The sequence below is a fragment of the Dermochelys coriacea genome, chromosome 3, assembly GCF_009764565.3.
Source record: "Dermochelys coriacea isolate rDerCor1 chromosome 3, rDerCor1.pri.v4, whole genome shotgun sequence".
NCBI lineage: Eukaryota > Metazoa > Chordata > Testudines > Dermochelyidae > Dermochelys > Dermochelys coriacea.
This window is the reverse complement of record NC_050070.1, coordinates 150,532,899-150,556,451: the sequence shown is the minus strand read 5'-3', so window position 1 is coordinate 150,556,451 and position 23,553 is coordinate 150,532,899. Positions and strand designations below refer to the sequence as shown.

Genomic DNA, 23,553 nt, shown 5'->3' with positions numbered 1-23,553 from the left:
CAGCACATGGGTGGGTAAGGAGAAGCAGGAATAACAATACTGTGCTTTTCTAGAGACTGGGTTGTCAAAGCACTTGGCAGATGCTAATTCCTTGAGCTTCAGAACCACACTGCCTCTGGGAGGTCAGTGTCATTAACCCTATCTCACCAAGGGGAAACCAAGGCACAGGGCAGTCAAGTGACCTGCCCATGGTCACAGAGGAGACAATAGCAAAAGCTGAGAGGAGAATTCAGAAGTCCTAGCTATAACCACTCCCTGGCAACCAGGGCCAGGAGTCCTGACTCCCATGTGTCCCAGCTCCAATCAGTAGATTACACTCCTCCTCTCACACCTGGGGATAGAACCCCGGAGTCCTGAATAGTTATGTCCATCCTTCATCCTCACAGCTGGGCACTCCCCTCCCACAGCAAATGGCAGAGCACAATGGTGTGGGAGACTTACCAGAAAGCACATGAAGTCAAGGGCTAGGACGGTGGGCACTCCCCCAAAGGGCAAGCCCTGCAGCACGGTGCTGCGGATGCGGGCACTGTAGCAGTAATCCTTGGTGCTGTTACAGGCGGCGACCTGGCAGGTGGCTCCTGCCGAGCCCAGGGTGGCAAACAGGAAGGGAAGCATCTCTACTGCCTCATCGTCTTACCTGGAGGGGGGGGGGAAGGCACAGTTAGAAACACACCTGACCAACTAGTCAGCAGCCCGCTTAACAGGAGGTAGTGGCAGACGAGGAGCAATCAGGGCCAGCTCACCCATTGCCATCTCCCACATCCTCCAGCCTCCTCTGTGCTGTAGCCTCTTGCGTTACAGTCTCCAAGGGAGCTAAATAATGAAGTTATTAACTGGCCAACGATCACGTGGGGAAGTCCTGGAGAACCAGGGAGGTACCAAAGGATTGGGGAAGAGGAGATCTAGTTTGCTTCAGTCTTCTCTCAAAAAACAACATGTGACCAGACAAATAGTGAAGTTACCACAGACAATAAAGGGGAAGGGATGCAGCTCAGGATAAGTAAAGAACACACCAGAGATCTTCTGACCAATTTGAATTAATTCAGATCAGCGGGGCCTGATGCTATTCACCCAGGGTGCTGAAAGAATTAGCTGAAGAAATCTCAGAGTCATTGGCAATAATATTTGCAAACTCATGGATGAGAGAAGAGGTCCCGGAAGACAGGAGAAGGACTAACGTGGTGCCCATCTTTTAAAAGAGGGGGAAAGAGGAGCCGGGAGCTCTAGACCAGTCAGCCAGACTTTGATACCTGCGAAGCTACTAGAGCAATGTAAAAAACATTCAATTTGCAAATACCTGGAGGATGAAGGGGAAATCACGAGCAACCAGCATGGATTCACCAAGAACAAATCACGTCAAACCTGCTTGATTTCCTTCTTTGACAGGGTAACTGGTTTGGGAGAGATGAGGGAATGCAGTGGACATATTGTACCTGGGCTTCAGCAAGGCTTTTGACACAGTCCCACATGACATTTGATAAGTGTGCTGGAGAAACGCGGGCTTGGCGGAGCTGCCATTAAGTGGATACAGAGTTGGTTAAACAACCACAGCAAAGAGTAGCTATTAATGGAATGATGTCAGATTGGAGAGAGGTCTCAAGTGGGGTTCCACAGGGATCTGTTCTGGGCCCCGTGTTGTTTACCATCTTTATTAATGACCCGGATGCAGGAAGAGAGAGCACCGTGATCAAATTTGCAGATGACACAAAGCTGATGAGGGCTTGCCAATACTTGGGAGGACAGAGCTAAAATGTAGAGGGATCTTGATAAATTGGAGAACTGGGCTAGAGATAACAAAATGAAATTCAACAAAGACACATATACGATGCTACACATAGTCAAGAAAAACCAAATGCACAAATACAACATTGGGGAGAACTGGCGTGGCAGCAGCACTGTTGAGAAGGATTTGGAGTTGTGGTGAACCACAACCTCAACATGAGTCAGCAATGCAATACTGCTGCAAAAAAAAAACAAAAACAAAAACAAAAAAAAACCAAACAAACAAATGCAGTTTTGGGCTGCATTAACAGAGGCATCGCATACCAGTCACGGGAGGAGATAGTACCGCTCTACTCGGCACTGGTTAGGCCTCAGCTGGAGAACTGTGTCCAAGTTTGGTCACCAATGTATAGAGACTGGAAAGGATCCAGAGGTGAGCAACAAAGGTGATCAAAGGGATTGAACACAAGCCATATGTGCAAAGGCTGAAGAAACTGGGTATGTTTAGTTTGGAGAAGAGATTGAGGGGCGATATGATACTTGAAAGGCTGCCATAAAAATGATGGAGAAAAGCTGTTCTCTCTTGCCATACAAGGCAGGACATGAGGCAATGGGTTCAAACTACAGCATAGCAGATTTAGATTAAATTTCAGGAAAAACTTCCCAGCTGTGAGAACAGTAGGAGAATGGAACAGACTGCCTAGGGAGGCTGTGGACGCTCCTTCACTGGAGGTTTTCAAGAGGAGGCTGGATCCATCTGTCTGGGATGGTTTAGACACAACAAATCCTGCAGCTTGGCAGGGGGTTAGACTAGATGACCCTTGCAGTCCCTTCTAACTCTATGATTATATTATGTGATACTGGGAGCAGAGCAATCCTTGCAATTGCTGCCCTGGGAGCCCAAGCTTGTAATGCTACAGAAACAACAGAACTGCAGCAGGTCCCCGTGAATGCAATAATGCAGCACTTAAGAGCCTCTCGCACTTGGACTCCTCCCTCTCCCAGTGTAATCACCAGCAATCTGGTAACTTCAGTCCCCTTCCCTATGGCAGCTAGAGCACCCAGTTATCGGATAAACTCCGACTAATCTTGGTTAGAAGATGAAAATGAACTCACTTTCCTGCCACAGGGGCAGTTGCCAAGTTATGTTCCCCTATTCTGTATCTGGGCTCTATTTCCTCTCCCTGGTGGCAGGCCTTCACACACTGAATCCGCCTCTCCCCATTACATGTCCTTCCTCCCCTCAGCTTTGATCTTGCCAGGCCCTTTTCCAGGTTGGCTCCAATTTTCCTGGGAGTTTTCTTTCTGCCTCCAGTTTTGAGGTCGTCTATAATGCTGATCATAGTCGAATTTACACCAAAGAAACGGCCAACCAAGGAACACCTGACACACCCATACAGGAGACCAAGGGGCAGAAAGTGGTTTGGGATTTTTAGTTCAGTTGGTCAGAAAAATTCCTGGAAACCCTAAAAGTGTCCTGGACTGTGCAACTGTCAGCAGGAGACAGACACACACTTCTTCACTGGCCTGGAAGCAGCTCTATGGACCACATGGAAACAGGCAGTGGATCACAGTTTCAGAAGCAGTGACTAGAACAGAAGCAGCACCACACTGGGATGTTGGTTCCTTGCGGACCAAGAGGAAAAAGAGTTCCTTTTGCTGAATGGCCAAACACTACTTCCTTGAATGCTCAGGTTTTTTGGGAACATCTCCCATCCAAGTCCTGAGCCAGCCCCACCCTGTTTAGCTTGAGCGCTCAAATCATCATCACAGCACAAGACTGTCTGGATGCTGGTCCATGGGAAGGAAGATTTGCTGCTGTGTCCCAGGAGATCTTGCTTGAGAAATGAATCCCCCATTGGCTCAGCTTAGCCATAGACGCATGGATTCAAGCTGGCGGAAGAGCAGTAAACAAAAGGCCATGACAAACAGCAGCGTATTGATTGGCTAGAGGTGTCCAGTGGGAACTGGGAGGAGGCTGGGATTTTAAGAGCATCACTTATGATCTGGAAAAGAAGCCAAACATCACCTTAAATTAAATTCACAGATAAGCATAAAAGAGAGGGGGTGCTGACATCATCAGAGAGGAGAGGGAAAAGCAGGACAGCAGGGGCAAGCTGCGACAAAGTGATCAGGGACTAATAACATGAGAGCCAGACAGCTTTATTCATCCTGGCAAAATGAATGAGAAACAGATACTAGGTGGGAGGGAGAGACCTGGGCAGCTCAGAGCAACCTGGGTGAGTAAAGCAGGCAGCAAATGACACGGGAGCCCGTTCTGTACCCTAGCATTCAGAGTGGGGAAGGATGTGGGGACCTGCATGAAAACCTCCTAAACTTTTATCAGATTAGGTTAAAACTTCCCCAAGGTACAAACTATTTTTTGCCCTTGGACTTTCGCTGCCACCACCAAATGTCTAATCGGGTTTTTTATTAGGAAAGAGCCATTTGGAAATGTCTTTCCCCCCAAAATGCTCATCAAAACCTTGCACCCCCCTTCCTGGGGAAGGTTTGGTAAAAAACCTCACCAATTTGCATAGGTGACCACAGACTCAAACCCTGGGATCTTAAGAACAATGAAAAAGCATTCAGTTTCTTAAAAAGAATTTGAATAGAAGAAAAGGTAAAAAGAATCACCTCTGTAAAATCAGGATGGTAAATACCTTACAGGGTAATTAGATTCAAAACATAGAGAATCCCTCTAGGCAAAACCTTAAGCTACAAAAAGACACAAAAACAGGAATATCCATTCTATTCAGCACAGCTTATTTTCTCAGCCATTTAAAGAAATCATAATCTAACGCATCTCTAGCTAGATTAGTTACTAAGTTCTAAGACTCCATTACTGTTCTGTCCCTGGCAAAAGCCTCACCCAAACAGACGCAGACCCTTTGTTTCTTCCCCCTCCAGCTTTGAAAGTATCTTGTCTCCTCATTGGTCATTTTGGTCAGGGGTCAGCGAGGTTATCCTAGCTTCTTAACCCTTTGCAGGTGCAAGGGTTTTTCCTCTGGCCAGGAGGGATTTTAAAGGTGTTTACCCTTCCCTTTATATTTATGACAGGAGTCCAGCAGCAAAATTAAATAAGGACCCCTGTGATTTTGGGCTGCGTGCAGATCAGAGAGCGGAGGCCCTGTCCAATATAGCGCTGGAGAAACCCCACCCCAAATACTGCAGCCGGCTCTGAGCAAGACCCTCACAACGGGGTATCAACGAACCTGGAAGGCCTACAGGGCCCAATTCAACAGCCATTAGAGTCAATAGGAATCTTTCCACCAACTTCAATGGGCTCTAAATAGGACCCTTACGGATCTCTAAAAACGGTAATGACAGGTTTCAGAGTAGCAGCCGTGTTAGTCTGTATTCGCAAAAAGAAAAGGAGTACTTGTGGCACCTTAGAGACTAACAAATTTATTAGAGCATAAGCTTTCGTGAGCTACAGCTCACTTCATCGGATGCATTTGGTGGAAAAAACAGAGGAGAGATTTATATACACACACACAGAGAACATGAAACAATGGGTTTATCATACACACTGTAAGGAGAGTGATCACTTAAGATAAGCCATCACCCACAGCAGGGGGGGGAAAGGAGGAAAACCTTCCATGGTGACAAGCAGGTAGGCTAATTCCAGCAGTTAACAAGAATATCAGAGGAACAGTGGGGGGTGGGGTGGAGGGGAGAAATACCATGGGGAAATAGTTTTACTTTGTGTAATGACTCATCCATTCCCAGTCTCTATTCAAGCCTAAGTTAATTGTATCCAGTTTGCAAATTAATTCCAATTCAGCAGTCTCTCGTTGGAGTCTGTTTTTGAAGCTTTTTTGTTGAAGTATAGCCACTCTTAGGTCTGTGATCGAGTGACCAGAGAGATTGAAGTGTTCTCCAACTGGTTTTTGAATGTTATAATTCTTGACGTCTGATTTGTGTCCATTCATTCTTTTACGTAGAGACTGTCCAGTTTGGCCAATGTACATGGCAGAGGGGCATTGCTGGCACATGATGGCATATATCACATTATCTTAAGTGATCACTCTCCTTACAGTGTGTATGATAAACCCATTGTTTCATGTTCTCTGTGTGTGTGTGTATATAAATCTCTCCTCTGTTTTTTCCACCAAATGCATCCGATGAAGTGAGCTGTAGCTCACGAAAGCTTATGCTCTAATAAATTTGTTAGTCTCTAAGGTGCCACAAGTACTCCTTTTCTTTTTAAAAACGGTAAGAAGCTGGAGGGAAATATGAAAGTGACAATTAAAGGGGAAAATGGTAACACTCTGCTAGAAATCAGAGCTATGAACATCAGGAGGGGGAAAGCGACCAGAGGGGGAGTCAAGGAGAAGCAATAGAGTGAAATGGAAGAAGAAGAGGAGCATTAAAACCTTCTTGGCTAAGATCTAGGAGGCCGCAGGGCAGTGTCGCAAGGGAAGGGCTAAAACTCCATCGGTCGGGACATTTAAAACTAGACTGGATAAAGGACCAGGAAAAGTGCTGGAGGAAGCAATGCATGAGTGGGCGTCAGCCTACATCTCCAGGGGATCAGGAATGGGCAGAGATTAGTAATTTATAGACAGACCCAAGTCAAAAGAGAGAAAGAATAGCCCCATCACCCTCACACAACACCAGCACCATCAGCAGGAACTAACTCAATTAGCATCGATTAGCCCTCTTGTAGGTAGCTTCAGTCTAAGGACTGCATGGACAATGGAGATTCAACTCCTCTCTAGTTGTAGGTCCCTCCAGGGCAGGGCATGGGGGAAGCTTGCTTTGTCCTACAGCTGCTCGGGCTCTGTGTATCATTTTCTTCAGCTGTGTCCATCGGATCCATGCATGGGCAGAGGTGAGGATGGGGGCAGTGCCTGGTCAGAAGGGGGCAGGGAGAGGTAGAGGGAGAGATCCTGAGGAGCTGTAAGGGCTAAACCCTTAAAAAGCAAACCCTGGTTAGGCTCCAGAGATGGCTAGCTTGAGAGAGCCTTGCTCTGAGGGTCTAGATAGGTAAACCAGACTGCTCAGGGATCAGCCATGTAGCCTGCAGAGATGGGCCTAAGCTTCCTCGCAGCTCAGAGCATGGTTTCCCCTGAGACTCACTCCTCATCTCTTCATGCAACATCCACAGCTGCATAGTAATTAGCCTTGCTTAGCTCAGCCCCAGCCACAGTAACAGGGCTGAACGGCTGTCATTACCGCCAATTAGATACAGCTCAGGCAAGAAAGGACCATGACAGTAAGAAGGAAGAGATGCTTGGGGGTACCTGGCAGCAAGGTGTATGTGAATGCCTGGGGCCAGGGGAGCCTGGACGTGCCATCTGTGCATTCTTACCTCCCAAGGGTCAGTTCCATGTGGCCCAGCAGCTCTTCACGCAGTTTGGTTCTGTCTGCAGCTCCCAATGACCGACAGGGCAATCACAAAGGCGCTCGGGTGCTCATGCTAAAGACCAATTAAAGTGGCACTGGCAAAACCACGGGCTAGCAGACTTGCTCAACTGCAGCACGCCACTCTCAGGAACTGGAGAGTGCAGACCATCTGAATCCCCAGGAAATCATTCACAGGATTTCCGAGGAGAAACGTATCAAGGTGGGGAGGAGACTCAAGGCAAAGCTGCCTGAACCCAGGAGCCAAACACAGACTCAGAAGCTGGAGGAGAGGTCAGAAGCTGGCTCTGGGGATCTTGCAGTGAGAGTGGGAGCCTTAACATCTGAGGCTCCAGTTTCCTCCTTGCCCCAGGCTGCAAATGATTGACAATGGCAGGATGGCTGGTCAACCGCCCCTGGGTGAGATGAGTTGGGGACATTGGAACAGATTCACAAAAGGTATTTAGGCTCCTAACTTACATTGAATTCAATTGTCATTTGCAGTGAAGAGCTCTCTTAAGCTTGTCTCTTCCACCAACAGATGTTGGTCCAATAAAAGATATTACCTCTCCCACCATCTCTCTCTCATTGAATACAATGGAAGTTAGGAGCCAAAATACCTTTGTGATTTGGACCATAGCAATTGCCATTCTGGATCAGCCCAGAGGTCCATCTAGCCCTGTATCCTCTCTGTGACAGGACCAGATGCTTCAGAGGAAAGCGTAATCATCCCTGTAGCAGGCAATTGTGGAAAAATCCATCTATAGGGAAGTGTCTTCCTAGCCTCGTCAGGTGAAGGCTGGCACATGCCCTGAAACAGGAGGGTTTCTGTCCTCTCCATTGTACCTCTGGATGGCCTCATTAACAACAGAAAGGTCAACACTTTTTTTTTTGAATCCTGCTACACTCTTGGCCTCAAATGACTTCTTGTGACCGTGAGTTCCGCAGGCTAATTATGCCAAATCAGACCATATTCTTTTATCCATATCAAAATCTATTCCCTTTCAATTTTCTTTACACCTGTGTTATAAGAAAGAGTAAATAAGGCCATGTCTACACTAGAGACATTACAGCAGTACCGCTTCACCGATACAACTGCGCCAGTGCCAGGTCTCCCGCATAGTCACTCTATGCTTACAGGAGAGAGCTCTCCCATCGGCGTAATTAAACCACCCCAATGAGCAGCGGTAGCTATGTCATTGGGAGAGCTTCTGCTGCTGACATACTACTATCCACATCAGTGCTTCTCTCAGTATAACTTATGTCAATCGGGGTGTGTTTTTTTCATACCCCAACTGACAAAAGTGCTAGCGTAGACATAGCCTAAGAACATCCACTCTCCCTTCCCTAGACAATTCTTTGTTTTATACACCATTATGCCCACATATATATGCCTCCTCTCTGAACTAAACAGTCCCAGTTATTTTGATCTCCCTTCATGCAAAGTTTCTCCCAGCCTCTACTCATTCTTCTTGCCCATCTCTGAATACCTCCTCTGTCAGAAAAAACCTTTCAGGCTTACCAGATGAGGCTGTGCCATTGATTTACATAATGGCATCATAATATTTTCAGTACTTTTTTCTATCCTATTCCTCATGCATCTGAGGATCGTGAGCAGAAGTCGTTAATGAACCATCCTAGTCTTTCCCCTGAGTATTACAGTTAATTTAGAGCCCTGCGATGGCTGAGCAAAATACAAAATTATTCCTTTCAACGTGCATTCCCTTGCATTTCTCAATATTGAGTTTCATCTACCATTATTTTGCCCATTCACTTAGCTGTATGTCATGTCACGCTAGAGTTCCTTAGTCTTCTCTGGTCCTGACTAACCTAAATAATTCCATGTCATGTGCTGATTTGGCTACTTCTTTGCTCACCCCTTTCCCAGAGCATTAATAAATATATTTAATAACACGATCCTAGTACAGAACCTTGTGGTACCCTGCTTTCAACCTTTTGCTATGTTGAAAATTTGACCATTTATTCCAATTTTTTGTTACTGGTCACTTAGCCAGTTTCTGATCCATGACAGTACATCTCCTCCCATCACTAGTTTCCTTAATAGCCTTTTGTGAGAGACTTTATTGGAGGCTTTTTGAATGTTTCAGTAAATTAGGATGACCAGATCTCCATTAGCCACAATTTTACTGACATGTTCAAATAATCCCATTTGATTAAGGAGACATGTTTTTCCTTTGTGGAAGCTACACTGGTTAGTCCATAGTTAAGTGTTTTATAATACCATTTTTAAATTATTACAACCAGTTAGGCTCACTGGTCTATGGTTCCCAGGGCCTTTAAAAAAAACAAAACAAAAACAAACATGCACAGCTCTTGTTTTCTTTGACTCCACTGATATAGAAGTTGATTGAATTAGTGCGGAGCATTAGTATTAATTGGCAGCACATTTTGAAAGCATGTGTTTCTTAAAGACACAGCCCAAGTTCTGGTGCATGGCTGGAAGCGGAAACCTCCAGCTCTCACATGGGATAAATTGAGGTGTTCTTTGGTGCCAGCACTGCAAGTTCAGACAGGCTTTGCTTGGATGCTCTGAGTCTTTCCTGCATAATCTCTAGATACCAGTGTGGAGAGGAACTGGCCAAGGAAAGATGTAAAACTGCCATGTCAGGTATGCCTTGTTGAGGTGCACATCAGCTACAAAACAGATATGAGTGCAGAAGGGAAGCATTGGTTCAGACACCAGAGGGCTTCCAGCTGCCTAAGTGGTCTGGAGAGTCTGCAATGACTCCAAAAGGACTTCTCCCCTCCTTTCCATCTCCAAGCTCTCTGCCTCCTAATGGGGACATCTCAGGTGGTACACACAGACCAGACATGATGGACCCCAACACAGTGGCAACACTGAGTACCTACCTAGTGCTTTTCAGCTTCAGAACCTTTCACCACTAGCTGATTAGCTCAGCTGGATACCGCCTGGTCTTGTGGCTCGAAACAAGGTCTGGGAACCAGGAGGGGCCAGGTTGTAGCCTCCTGACTCACTGGGCATTAACAACTGGGAAATCAGGTAATGTCAGGGAGCTCAGTGACTAAATAATGTCCCCCCCACCCTGAAGCAACTCCTGAAAAGTGTGGTGTGTGGTCAAGGAGGACAGAAGGGGAGCTGCCCTCAAGCCTAAGCCACTGGGCAAAGATGGAAGATAAACAGGGCAACTGTTCAGTTAAAAGCTGTCCCCTGCCCCACCCCAGCCCAGTTGTGGCACTGGAGTGCCAGGCGCAGCATAGTCCATGCTGATGCAGCAGGAGAGCCCAGTCCTGGCACAGCAATGGGCAGCGAGATTTACTCCCAGCCAATGAACAGGGTGAGAGAAGAATCCCAAGAATGGCCCAAGCCTTTATGGCTGGACGGGAGCAAGGTCCCTCAGTCTGTGAATGCCTGTGGAAGCAGGAGGGAAGCACTGTGTCCATTCTGGGCATAGCCCATTGGGGAAGGATTCCCTGGGCCCTCTGGAATAGACTCTGGGTACAGGCCTGGGGGTGGGTTGGAGAAATGCCACTCGCCATTTCTGTTCCAGCACCACCCATATCAGCCTTTCACTTGGAAGATGAAAGCCAGGTCTTAGGCTGGATCAACAGTTTCACGCAACCTGCCCAAGCAGACAGCTTAACATACACTCACTGTCCATGTCTGCTCCTGGATACAGCCTCAACAGCTGGCTAGCCAGAGCATTAGACGTGGGCATGGCTCTCCCAGACAGCTGAACCGACAGGAATTGCACGAGCTGGCTATGCTCTCCCCGGGTACCAGACATCTCACGCTGTTCCTGCTGGAGACGGGACTACGAGAAAACACACCTCTGCCCCAGTAGGGTGTGCGGGCAAAGACACATCTGTCTTCCTCACAGTTCTGGTGGGGGTGCCTCAGTAACCAGTGTCATTCCCCAGGAAGCTCCCAAACCCATAAATGTCCAGTCAGCAGGCTCTGAGAACCATAATTAGACCCACCAGCACCACCCACATGCTGACAGCTACAGATCAGCCTCCCTGAGGAGTTCTCCTCCATCTAAGAGACTTGGGAGTCTCAGGTCAGGAGGCTGATGGGCAAATTAGATCCTACTTCTCTATCCAGCTCCGTGACTGTCAATTATTCGGCTTCTCCCAAGGTACACTGGGTATAACACTGCTCTCTCACAAAACACACCCACCACTGGACTTGCACTGAGACACCTGTGTGCTCCATGTGTCCCACCTGTATTGCCTGGGTCTGAACTGGACTATGTGGCCGGGATTGTGCCTTACGTGTCTGTTGAGCAGGTGCTCGGGTTCCGCCAGAGGAAGGGTCTCTTCGCTCTGCTAGGCTTGCCCAGAGTTTGATGATTCAGCAAGAATGAGGAAGTAAGGGAAAGAGAAAGAGAGGGAGTGCAGGCTTCCTGGATGGGAATCAGGGTCAGACCTTGCATGAGGTTCCTGGCAATCAGCTGCCATGACAGAGATGTTCCACAGACATGAGGAGCTGCCCCACTAACCAGGATACAGACCCTGCCCCAAACAGACCGGTTCTACCCATTTCGGGCAGCTCCCCTAACACTGCTGCTACCTCTCCTCTCCCTACCGTGCTTGGCTATTGCAGAGCAGCAGAGTACATGCTATTGGTATGAATGTACCGGTGACAGATCGTCATACCTGGCAGCTCCGGGGACACCAGGAACAACAACATGGCCCTGTGACGCTGCACAGCTGCTTCTGGGTGCCCTCCCTACTCATCAGCCTGAGGAGGACAGTGTCAGTCCCTGGTTAGGGCTTAATGCACACCACATGCCTCCAAGAGGGGGACCCACAGATCAGATGGACTGTTTCAGGCGAGGCAAAGGTGTGTGTGTGTGTGTGTGTGCGTGTGCGTGCGAGTGAACGTGGGGGGCTTGTCGGGGGTGCAGCCCTGGCGTTGGGGGCATGCCTCCTACTATGAAAAATAAAACAACCCATGTTGCAACAAGAGAAGCCCCTCCCTGCGCCCAAACTCCCCACCCCCGTTGTCTGACTCTTTTCCCAAGGTGCAGCTCTGCCCTGGAACACAGAACCATTTGCCAAGACACAGAACCCCCCTCAGCCCCGCCTCTCCCCCCCCCCCGCCCCGCAGGCTGCCAATCACAGCCCAGGAAGTACATATGTCCACAGCAACACAGCACAGGGGAAAGCACCCAGCATCACACGCTGCAGCCTGGAATCCAGGCCACTGAGGCCAGTCTGCAGGGGGGGGGGGGTGGGAAGAGGGCCCAGCATGTGGAAGGAAAGGGGCCAGGACAGGGCAGTGAAGTGGCACAGTAAGGATGAGAATGCTCAAGGCTGCACCGGCATTAATGGCACAATTCATTTGTCTGTGGCACAATTCACGGCCCTTATCCAGAGTATATTTCACTCTCCCACCCAGTGGGGGATGATGATCCAGCCTCTAGAAATTCCCTGTAGAAACCTCACTAGAAACTCCAGGGGTGGGGAGAGACTCACTCCCCTACCTACATTTTAGAACCTGCAATAGCTGCCTGGCCAGGGACTCTCCTAGCCACAGTTCAGCCACTTCTAGGGAACACCTCCTGGGTCGTTATTGGTTGTAGGGAAGCATGGAGCTCAGACGATGAGGGTACTATGGGCTTCAGGCTCCCACGAGAGGGAGAGGAGAGGGAAGGTGGGAGGAGAAGGTAACGTGCACGTTAGCCTACCCTCGTTGTAGTGGAGGCCCAACTCCACCCACACTGCGTCACTGCAATCGATTATATTTCTGTAGTCACAACACTCAGGAGCCAGCTGAAGGGCGGGGGGGGGGCTACTGGTGGCAGTACTTTAGAGTCACTCCTCCTCCAGCCCCAGACACCAAAGTGCTGCCTAGACAATGAATTTAGCTTTCCAGAAGGGTATGTAGGGCAGGATCATGACCCCCATTTCACAGAGCAGAAAACTGAGGAATTTGTGACAGAGCCAGGAATTGAACCAAGTTTTCCCAAGTCTCCATCCTGCACTCCGGCCCCATGACCACCCTGCTCCTTCTGCACTCCGTATATGCCTCTCTCATATAGACTTGTTTACAGCTGTAATAGCCCCTTACATGCCAAGTGGATTGTCAAATACATATAATCCATTCATCAAAACATACCCTTTCATAATGAACAACGCTGACCCCATGCCTGGCACAAAAGGGCCAAGACCCTGGGGTAGCATTGCAGAGAGGGCATGTAACTGTCTCATATTCCACAGCAGTTAATGGCTTGAGTTCCCCCAGATCAGCAGCCTCTGTTAGAAGTCTCTCTGTATTGGGAATGCACCCTCACTGGGGCCTTTAAAGCTTTCACACCTCCCCAGGCATCCACCTGCAGGCAACAAGAACAAAGAGTGAATCCCAGAATCAGAGCCATTCACAGATCTCAGGCCAGGCCACTAATCTGCAGTGCTCCGGAACATACCCAGATCTAAAGGTGCAGCTCTAACTCCAACCCTAGGCAGGAGAAATTAACCAGCACAGGTCTCCCCTACCCAGAGCATCAAATAGTTTCTAGCATCACTGGCTACGCTTTATAGACTCCATCTGAGCACTGAGCAGCTCTACAAAGGCAAGGTGAATGGGGATGGGGAGGGAGGAGGAGAGGTTGGAGAGGATTGGGTGAAATTCCTCAGCCCAGCATATTATGGTTTTAGAGACAGTGGCAAAAAGAGGCCGACTCCCAGTCAGTGAGATGCACACCAAGTCATTGGCATTCTGGGCAGCAGGGGCTGACACTAGGCAGGCACCAGATGGGCCCTCGCAGGGCAGCTGACAATGAGCTACTTGTTGAGGAGACAGTCTACCCCAGGACTGAACTCCACTGTGGCAGAGACCAACCCGAGTGCACAATAAAAATAGCAGCCTTGTCCCTCCAGACTCTAGCACCTCGCAGATCTGCTTTGCTCCTCAGCTGACCTTAGAATCCCAGCCCTTGCTCCTGCTGGGATTCTGTGCGCAAGAGACAGACACGCTCTGGAAAGTGTGGGGTTTAGGCACTTGGGAACAGCAGCCACGATAGCCTTTATCCTAACATCTCTGCATGGCGAGCCTTGCTGAGGTGCCCGAACACTGGAATAGCAAGTCCAGAAGCCACTGCGTGGTCAGCCAGCCAGTCGAGGGGGCTGCAGGCACAGGTGGAGAACTCTCTCCCCGCCTATCCAGCAGCCCTACGGTCGCATAGGCTCATCTTCTGAGCTGAGCAGTGCATGTCCCGACCACAGCGCTTCTTGACACTGAAACCAACTGTGGGTTTGGAGAGGCCACTGCCTCAACCAAAGCACTGAAGGCAAAAAGTCAGTCAAACCCCAACTCTGTCCTCCCCCACAGGCCTGGGCCTGACCTCACTAGGGAGCCAGTGACTGCAGGTCACTGAAACTGAGATCACAGGGCCCGGCCCCAGGTGACAGCAGTAAAGAGAGCCTTAGTCTGCGTGTGAGAGGATGCTGCTGACGGGACAAGACCCATGGCACCAAGGTCCCCTCTGCCTCTCCGTGGGCCCCACAGCCCAGGCTCCCTCTCAATAACACTGCTGTTGCTCTCGGCACGGAACAGTTAAATATGGAAGGTCTTGCACGCATGCTCAGCAGCGGCCTCCCATCCTAGCTACTCCTGCACCCTTCTGCAACACCCGCCACGAGCTTCACCATGCTGTTCCCAGTCCGAGACCAGGCACTCACCTGGCCACCCAGCAAACAATGAGAACCCAGCCCATCCTTCTGGTGGTAGCCACTAGACTACACAACTCCCCATGGCACACTAGGTACACTAATACTCAGGCCACGGGGGGCACGTCAACACTGTAATTAACAAGCCGTGCCTGGCCCTTGCCACTTGACTCTGGTCTGCAGGGCTCAGGCTAGGGGGTTGTTTAACTGCAGTGTAAACATTTGGGCTTGGGCTGAAGCCTGGGATATCGGATGCTGGGAGAGTCCCAGAGCTCAGGCTGCAGCCTGAGCCCAAACATCTACACAACAGGTAAACAGCCCTGCAGCCCGAGCCCCATGAGCCCAAGTCAGCTGGCACGGGCCAGCTGCAGGTGTCTGATTGCAGTGCAGACATACCTAGAGAGCACTGGTTTCAGAGTAGCAGCCGTGTTAGTCTGTATTCTCAAAAAGAAAAGGAGTACTTGTGGCACCTTAGAGACTAACAAATTTATTAGAGCAGAAGCTTTCGTGAGCTACAGCTCACTTCATCAGACGCATTTGGTGGCGGGTGTTGCATCCGATGAAGTGAGCTGTAGCTCACAAAAGCTTATGCTCAGATAAATTTGTTAGTCTCTAAGGTGCCAAAATAACTCCTTTTCTTTTTGCGAATACAGATTAACACGGCTGCTACTCTGAAAGCTGTGGCTATGTAGCTGATGATGATAGGTGCATTTTGGGAGCCTTTTCACTCTATTAGCAGTGGCCTGGGGAACTTGCTCAATGGAACTTTGCATAGAACGTATAATCTGCAATTCACACAGAGCAGAAAGATACTGCCCATTAAGAAGAACCCTTGGGGAGAACAGTATGGCTCTGTCTTGAGTAGCTGGTTTGGAGGCTTGCAAATGGCTGAGCTTGCTAATTAGCCAGGAGCCTCTAATGCAAGACAGCAGCAAGAAGAAAGAACAAGTATCATTTTGGTTGCACGCAAGGAGGCATTGCAGGATGGCTGGAGCTACCCATACAATATGGCTTAGCTGTGACCGGACGCCCCCCCCACAGCATTCATTGCCGGGCAATTCAGAACTAAATAAGTATTGACAGCTGAAGGGAATAGGGAGAAATACAGCCTGCTAGGCTGAGGAGTAATCTGCTAAGGGGAGCAGCAGAAACCCCATCACTTGGGATATTTAAAACTAGATTGGACAAAACACTGGACAGTACACAGGAGGGAACAACCCTGTGGTGGCTGGAAAGGGGGTAGGACTACGCAGAACCTAGTAAAGCACCACACAAGAGCTAAGCATTACTTCCATAGGAATCTCTCAATGGACTGAGTGGACTCTGGGTCAGGCCTCGAATGTCTCGCTCCCAGCACAGCTACAAGTCCTGGGCCGGCTTGTACAGCCCAGTGGTGCTGCGGCTTTGCCGCTATTATTATTATTTTTTAAAAATAAATAGACAGCTAGATCCAAGCTAGCTCAGGAGTGTTTACATGTGCTGCAGTCACACCTCTGACTGCAGTCTGTAAACATATCCACAGACACGGAGAAGAGCTTTTAGAAATCTAACCCATCACTGGTACTCAGAACAGGACTGTGCCCTACAGTACAAGGTCTAGAGCTCTGACCAGAGGAGTCTGAAGGGTGCCAAGCAATGGGTTTCTCTCCCCTGCCTTTGGGAGATTAGTTCCCAGCCTGAGAGATTTCACTGTCAGGAAGATTTTTTTTTTTTTTGGGGAGATTCAACCTAAAATAATTTCCCTTAATTTCAACCCAGTTCCTCCAAGTTAAATCCCATGGTGCCAGACTAATTCCTCTCCCTCCTTTGTGTCTGCACAGTTCAGCTAAGATTTTCACAAGCGACTTGTGATTTTGGGTGCTCAGCTTGACACCGGGTTGTTAGAGGCAGGTGCTCGACTCATTGTGAAATCAAATTGGGCACCCAAAAATCACACGTCACTTGTGAAAATTGTGAGCTTCATATAATTAGTAAAACATTTCATTTCCTCTTCCCCATCTTATAATTATTGCCTAGCTGAGCTACATATTTTTAGCTCTTTTCAGGTCCTCCAGACCACTAGTCATTCTAATTCCTCTTTGCAGAACTCCCATCAATCTCTCAACAGCTTTCTACTAAAGGTTCCCAGAATGCAATGCAGGATTTCAGGTGTGGGTGCATCCAAGCCGTACTGTGGCTTAAAGCCTCTGCATGTAGAGATGATCTTCTCTACCATCTCTCATTGTAGACTATCAATCTGCTGTCAGCCTGAAGTCTTTCAGCCATTACTGTTCTGGATTCTCCTCAGATGTATTAGGGCCATTTTCTCTCCATGGTCAATCTCAGTTATTTCTTGCCTATTTTTCAGTTTTCTCCAAGTCCTCTGGATTTCCTGTCCTCACTGGTGTTCTCTGCTCCTCCCAGCTTAATATCCCTTACGAATGTCATTTATGTGTTGTTTACTCCTCCCTCTAGATCATCAGTGAAGATATTCACCATGACCAGAAATAACACTGCTCCCTTCAGTCTTCACATGGCACCTCCCACTTTGGCTATGTCTTCACAGACAAAAAGATGGGGTTCTTTACAGCGAGATAACTAATGTGATATTCTCTCGCTGCTAAAGCTTAGTGGACACAAAGGCACTTGTAGCTTTTAACACGATGTAGCTAGGCAAGATCAACACTATTCTCTGGGCCATGGTTAACCTCATCTAGTTCACTTTAGAATAAACACTACAGGTGCCTCGTCTCTACTAGGATTTTACTGCAGGATAGCTAATGCGTATTATCCCTCAGTAAAAATACCTTAAAAAAAAAAAAAAGCAGTGAAGACATAGCTTTGCCATCCAACTGCTTCCTTTGGTTTGTGATCCTTCAGCCACTTTTCAGTCCACACAACAACGTCATAGCTTAGCTGATTTGCATTAAATCTGGAGCATTCAGTTTCATGAGACACTGAATCAAACACTTTACTCAATTCCAAATACATCAACCTGTTGCTTTCCTGTCAGCCATGCCTGTCTGTCGTTCTACCAGAAAGCCACCAAGTTCAACTGACTAGCTGAGTTTTAACACATCCCCCCTTGCAAATACTGTTAATTGCTCAGATTCCCATTATCCTGTAAGGTGCTCAATGACTTTTTCTTCTAAAGACAGTAGGATTCCCAAACAAAGAAGTCAGACTTAAGGGGCAGTAATTGTACTTAGATTGTACACTCTTTGGAGGCAGGGTTGGTCTTTTTTCCCCACTGCGTTTATACAGTACCTAGCACAAAGGAGTCGTGGTCCTAGCACAAAGGATCCCAGGTGCTATGGAAATGCAATCAAAATAAATAATAGTTGTTTGGGTTACTTTTTCCTGTTTTACAAAGATCACTACTAGGCAAGTTTTGCTTCAGTTTTCCAGGAATCCATTTACAGTACAGATTTGTGAGTTGCCCGCTCCCCCGCCATCTCTAAATCAGATTTTTGATTTCCTCCATCAAGGTCACATTGGCTGCTTGTTCTTCCTTGCATCTTCAGAAGAACCCTAGCCTGTTGCACCTTAGGACTTGTCCATACTGGGATTTCAGCTGCTGGCATAGTTGCATCACTGCTAACTCCTCCAGTAGACCTAATTCGTGCTGCTGCAGTGCGATTTGCATTGTACACCAAGGTAAGCTGTATGAATGCAAATCCTGAAGCACTGGTTGATGAAATCCCAGTGTAGGCAATGCCTTAATTCTGGTACTTTTTAGGATCCCACAGCCCTCTCCCATATGCATGGGCCTTAAAACTTCATCTCATCGGGCCTTATTCACTTGATTCTCAGAGTTTGCTTTTCTGAAATCTCATCCCCCTGGGTGCTGGTGAATTATGAGGGTCCCCAATTCCTCACTGGGCTGGGTTCAGGCAGACTCAAGTTCACTAATACTGAGAGTTTCCCCTACTATCATCACATCTTCAGCAGGAAGAAAGATCCCAGATGCCTTCTCTCTGCCTTTTACATCACATTCAATGGTGCAGGATCTCAGCTGGAATTTCCACTCTCAGAATCATATGGGTATCTTCTGCCCAACACGGCCGAATTCCTTTGAGGATGCCCTTTTCGCTGTCGCTGTCACCTCACAGATATCCAGGGCGCGGGAAACCCCACATGAGCCGGTGTCTTGTGGTTCTGAGCACCTTGAAAACAAAGAGCAGTAGCTCTCTTAACAAGGTACCCAATTAATATCATGATTTGTATTTCCAGAGCTCCTAGGGGCTCCAGTTTTGGCCAGGACCCCGTTGCACCCCCGTGCAAACACAGAACAAAAAGGCAATCCCTGCCCCCCGGGGATTATAGTCTCTCTTCATTTAACTGGAAAGCTGCATGTGGCAATTCCGAACACAAGAAGCTGGGGCTTCATTTCCAGGATTGTGGCCAAAAAATATTTAACATCCTCCACGAATCAGAGGGAGGTGGTTTATAGTTCCCAGTTATCCCCTCATGCCCCCGAACGGTTCAGTCCTCCAGCTGGAAAATTGAAGAGGCAAAGGAAAAAGGAAGGGGAAATAAAAAGTTTCCTGAACGAGCTGGAGGCAGATGGTTACTAGCAGCTAATGCAGGCAGCAGTTTGGAGCAGAGTCCAGGACACTGACTTGCCTCCAGCTCTAGCTATTTCTCAGGTCTGCTGGCAGGGACCAGGTACCTGATTCCCTACAGATGCTTTTTAGTTTTTGCAGTTAGAGAGGCTGTTTGCAGATTGCAGACCTTTTTATCTACTTTATTAGAAAGTAAGAGAAATACTCTACACAGCACGCTGTAGTTCAAAGTGTTTGCAGGTGGGAGATGGTCACACTCCTTTACCCCATCCCTGTTGCTCCTGGGAGGTGCTCGCTCAGGGACTCTCACCTGCATGGAACTGTCTAGTAGGTCGCAGTGGCTCAAGAGAGGAATGCAGAGAAGTGAGGTCAGGCAAGGTCTCAGAGTTAGGGATCTTTGTAGGACTAACTATCTAGCCAGTGTCAGATACTAGCTTGTGAAGCTGAACAGGAACCAGTTAGCAGATAGATCTGCTGCACAGGGACGGTGCAGAGCAAAGGTGAGCACAGCCACTGCCTAGCGGTGGGTAGGGTCTGGCTCCCCCAGCAACCCCTCCATGAAAAGAGATTTGGCAGCTAAAGCACAGGAAGAAATGAGATCAAGTGTTCCTGACTGACAGCCGAATTCGGCAAAGGGCCCTCGGTGCCAGAGATGACCCAGCAGGCCAGGATGATTACAGGGCAACAGGAGAGCAGCTTGCGGAAGGCGTGCCGCATCGGCTGAGGAAGATTAACAGGAGCCAGGGCATCCAATATGCCCCTCAGCTACTTCCACGACTCAAACAGACAGACAGACACACTGATCGGTGTCCAAGAGAGACTGACAGCAATGACAGCACGGACCAGCCTGGGGCAGAGTGTAAAGGAAAGCATGCAGGCAAGGCACAGATCCCCAGGTACGTCCCAAGACAGCAGCCAAGCCTAATGATTCCCAGGAAATTTGCTGCCTGTCGAGGCAAATCTACTCCCTGTGCATGTACACAGGAGTTTCGGATGTCACATCCTTGCTCCGAGATTTCACCCACGGCCAAACGTGAAGCTGGATTAGGAGACGCGCCATGCACGGCATAGGAAATAACCATGTGAGAAAGTGAGAGACTGGCCTTTCTAGCCTAAGACATCACTGCCTAGTACAATTCCTCGTGTGGTCTCACTACTAAAGCGATGTTCACCAAGACATACATTAACGGAAGCTGCACCCAGAGAAGCCATCACTGGCTTGTGGCATGCCGAGAGATTAATCACTGCTGAGAAATAAAGCGTACACTACTACTGCTTATTAGAGGAGATTCCATCTATTAGCTCTCTCGGTGAGCGGCAAACAGTTGCCATTATCCAACGGTTGCCAATGAGCGAAAGGCAGTTTTGCAGGACTGCAGCCAGGGAAGGAAGTGCTGGGATGTGTTGAGACCCATCCACAGGCGGGTTCAAGGGGCTGCAGCCCTGTACGGAAGAGCTGGGGCAGTACAGTACCTCTCCCAGTGTTCTCTGGGCTGTGTCCTGCCCTGGCACATCCCAGTACCCTTGCTCCCCATGGAAAGCCCCAGCCATGATGCTAGGGCAGGCCATGGCCTGGAGAGCACAGAGAGAGGCACCGTACAGCCCCACGGTCCCCTAGGCCACCTGCTCCATGCTGTCATCTGGGCAGCACCTCCCACCCCAGGGTCCCAAATTAAGGAAAGCATCCCCATCCCGGAATGCTCTTAAGTACATGCTTAACCTTACTCATGGCCCATTCAAGCGATTGGGACTTAAAGCACATGCGTAAAGTTAAATGCTCATCTGACTCAAGATGGACTTGAGCATGTGCTAAGGTGCTTTCCCGAATTGGGGCCCTATCTTTTGTGAGGCCATTAACCAAGCAGCACTATACACATACCTGGGATTGGCTAGATCACCCAGGTCAGGGGTCGGCATGATTTTTACTGGTATGCTGCTGCCAGCCGGGGTCCCGGCCACCGCCCCCGCTCAGCCCGCTGCTGGCCTGGGTGAATGGAACTCCAGGCCAGCAGCGGGCTGAGCGGGAGCTGGCGGACGGAACCCCAGACTGCTGGTGGCCGAGTCACACTAGTGAACTGGTGGAAGTCACTTAAGCCCTGGATTCCGAGACTGTTGAAGTGATCATCTCACTTTTAACAGCAGTAGCTTCTTCTGCTGCTGTAGAAAGAATATTTTTTTCCTTTGGACTAATTCATTCCAAATTGAGAACTCGTTTGGGACCTGAAAAAGCAGGAAAGCTTGTTTTTCTTTTCCAGATTATGAACAAATAGGAAAATGAAGGTGAAGACAACTGAGTTAGCTGCAGAAGCCAATATTTTAAGTTTCTCATGTTGACCTGACATAGTTGATTTAATTTTTTTGTTGTTTTTTTTTTTAAATATTTCATTCAACTATTTTAGTTAACAATTTTAACAAAAACAAACCTGATATTAAAAAACTTGAATGTTTAAATTCAAAAATTCATGCACTTGTTTTGTTAAAATATTACATGTTTGCTGTTGAAGAAAAAAATCCAGAATACATAATTTTGTTGTTTTAGTTGAATAAAACAATTTAAATGTCTGTCTGGTGATGTTCTCCTCCTAATACAGCATGGCAAGAAAATCCTCCACATATTAACGATTAACCTGTTGAATTGGAGATATTTATGAAGTCATTGGGAGTTGAACTATCTGCTTCAATTTACCTTTGGTAAATGAAATGACCAAACAATCATTCATTTTCTGATATAGCTGTAAAACTAATCTGAAAAGTTTTCAAAATAAATCACTTAAAAATGTATAGTATGTATCTTCTAAAAATGAATCCTACATCTATCTCTGAGTTGTAAAGAATATGTATTAAGGTTATACCAACCAACAAGAACGCACTTTTATTTAGAAATTCATGATTAAATCAAGTCTTCCTGACTAGTGATTTAAATCAAATCCACCTCGCTTCCAACATCTGTAGATTTATCCCATCCCCCATTTGCTGTCCCCGAGCCGAGCTGCACTCATTTACCTTTTCTAACTGTTCTGGTAAGCAAGTCCCTCCAGCCCCCTGATCATTTTCCCTGCCCTTCTCTGAGCTTCTTTCAATAAGTCAATATCTTCATGGTAAGGAGGGGCCTAGAATTAATACAATATCCCAGAGCCATACAGAGATGGACTGTCACCTGATATGGGACATGACAGCTTTACACTCAGGGCCCAAAATTTCATAGGCTTTCTTTCATTCAGATCACATTGCAAATATCAGTCTAATTTTCCATCCACTGTCATATCTAGGTCTCTAAGCACTGCAGCTTCCCTGATCTTTCTGGCTTGTCCAACCTAGGAAAAAAGTAGGGCTATCAAGTGATTAAAAAAATTAATTGCGCGATTGATAGCACTGTTAAACAATAATAAAATACCATTTATTTAAGTATTTTTGGATATTTTCTACATTTTCAAATATATTGATTTTAATTACAAACACAGAATACAAAGTGTACAGTGCTCACTTCATTTTTATTTTTGATTAAAAATATTTGCACTATAAAAAAAAACTGGAATTTTTCAATTCCCCTAATACAAGTAATGCAGTGCAATGGTTTCTAACCATCAGAGGAGTGAAGTTCTGGAATAGCCTTCCAAGGGAAGCAGTGAGGGAAAAAAAACCTATCTGGCTTCAAGATTAAACTTGATAAGTTTATGGAGGAGATGGTATGATGAGAGAACATGATTTTGGCAATTAATTGATCTTTAAATATTCATGGTAAATAGGCCCAATGACCTATGATGTTAAGTGGGGTAGGATCCGAGTTACTACAGAAAATTCTTTCCTGGGTATCTGGCTGGTGAATCTTGCCATATGCTCAGGGTTCAGCTGATCGCCACATTTGGGGTCAGGAAGGAATTTTCCTCCATGGCAGATTGGAAGAGGCCCTGGGGGTTTTTCGCCTTCCTCTGTAGCATAGGGCACGGGTCATTTGCTGGAGGATTCTCTGCTCCTTGAAGTCTTTAAATCATGATTTGAGGACTTCAGTACCTCAGACATAGGTGAGAGGTTTATCGCAGGAGTGGGTGGGTGAGATTCTGTGGCCTGCATTGTGCAGGAGGTCAGACTAGATGATCATAATGGGCCCTTCTAACCTTAATATCTATGAATCTCTATCATGAGAGTTGAACTTACAAATGTAGAATTATGTACAAAAAATAACTGCATTCAAAAATAAAACAAACAATCTAAAACTTTAGAGTCTACAAGTCCACTCAGTTCTAGTTCAGCCAATTGCTCCGACAAACAAGTTTGGTTACAATTT

At 47.5% G+C, this 23,553-nt stretch overlaps 1 protein-coding gene across 2 annotated transcripts in view; it reads right to left on the bottom strand.

The window, feature by feature from the left end:
* Positions 1-23,553, bottom strand: part of TMEM63B (transmembrane protein 63B) — an 89,085-nt gene that overhangs the window by 38,720 nt on the left and 26,812 nt on the right. For both annotated transcript variants that reach the window (XM_038395339.2, XM_038395341.2), the window contains exon 2: positions 442-637. In XM_038395339.2, coding sequence (XP_038251267.1) covers positions 442-615 — 174 coding nt within the window. In that variant the 5' untranslated portion in view covers positions 616-637. The remainder of the gene's footprint in view (positions 1-441; positions 638-23,553) is intronic.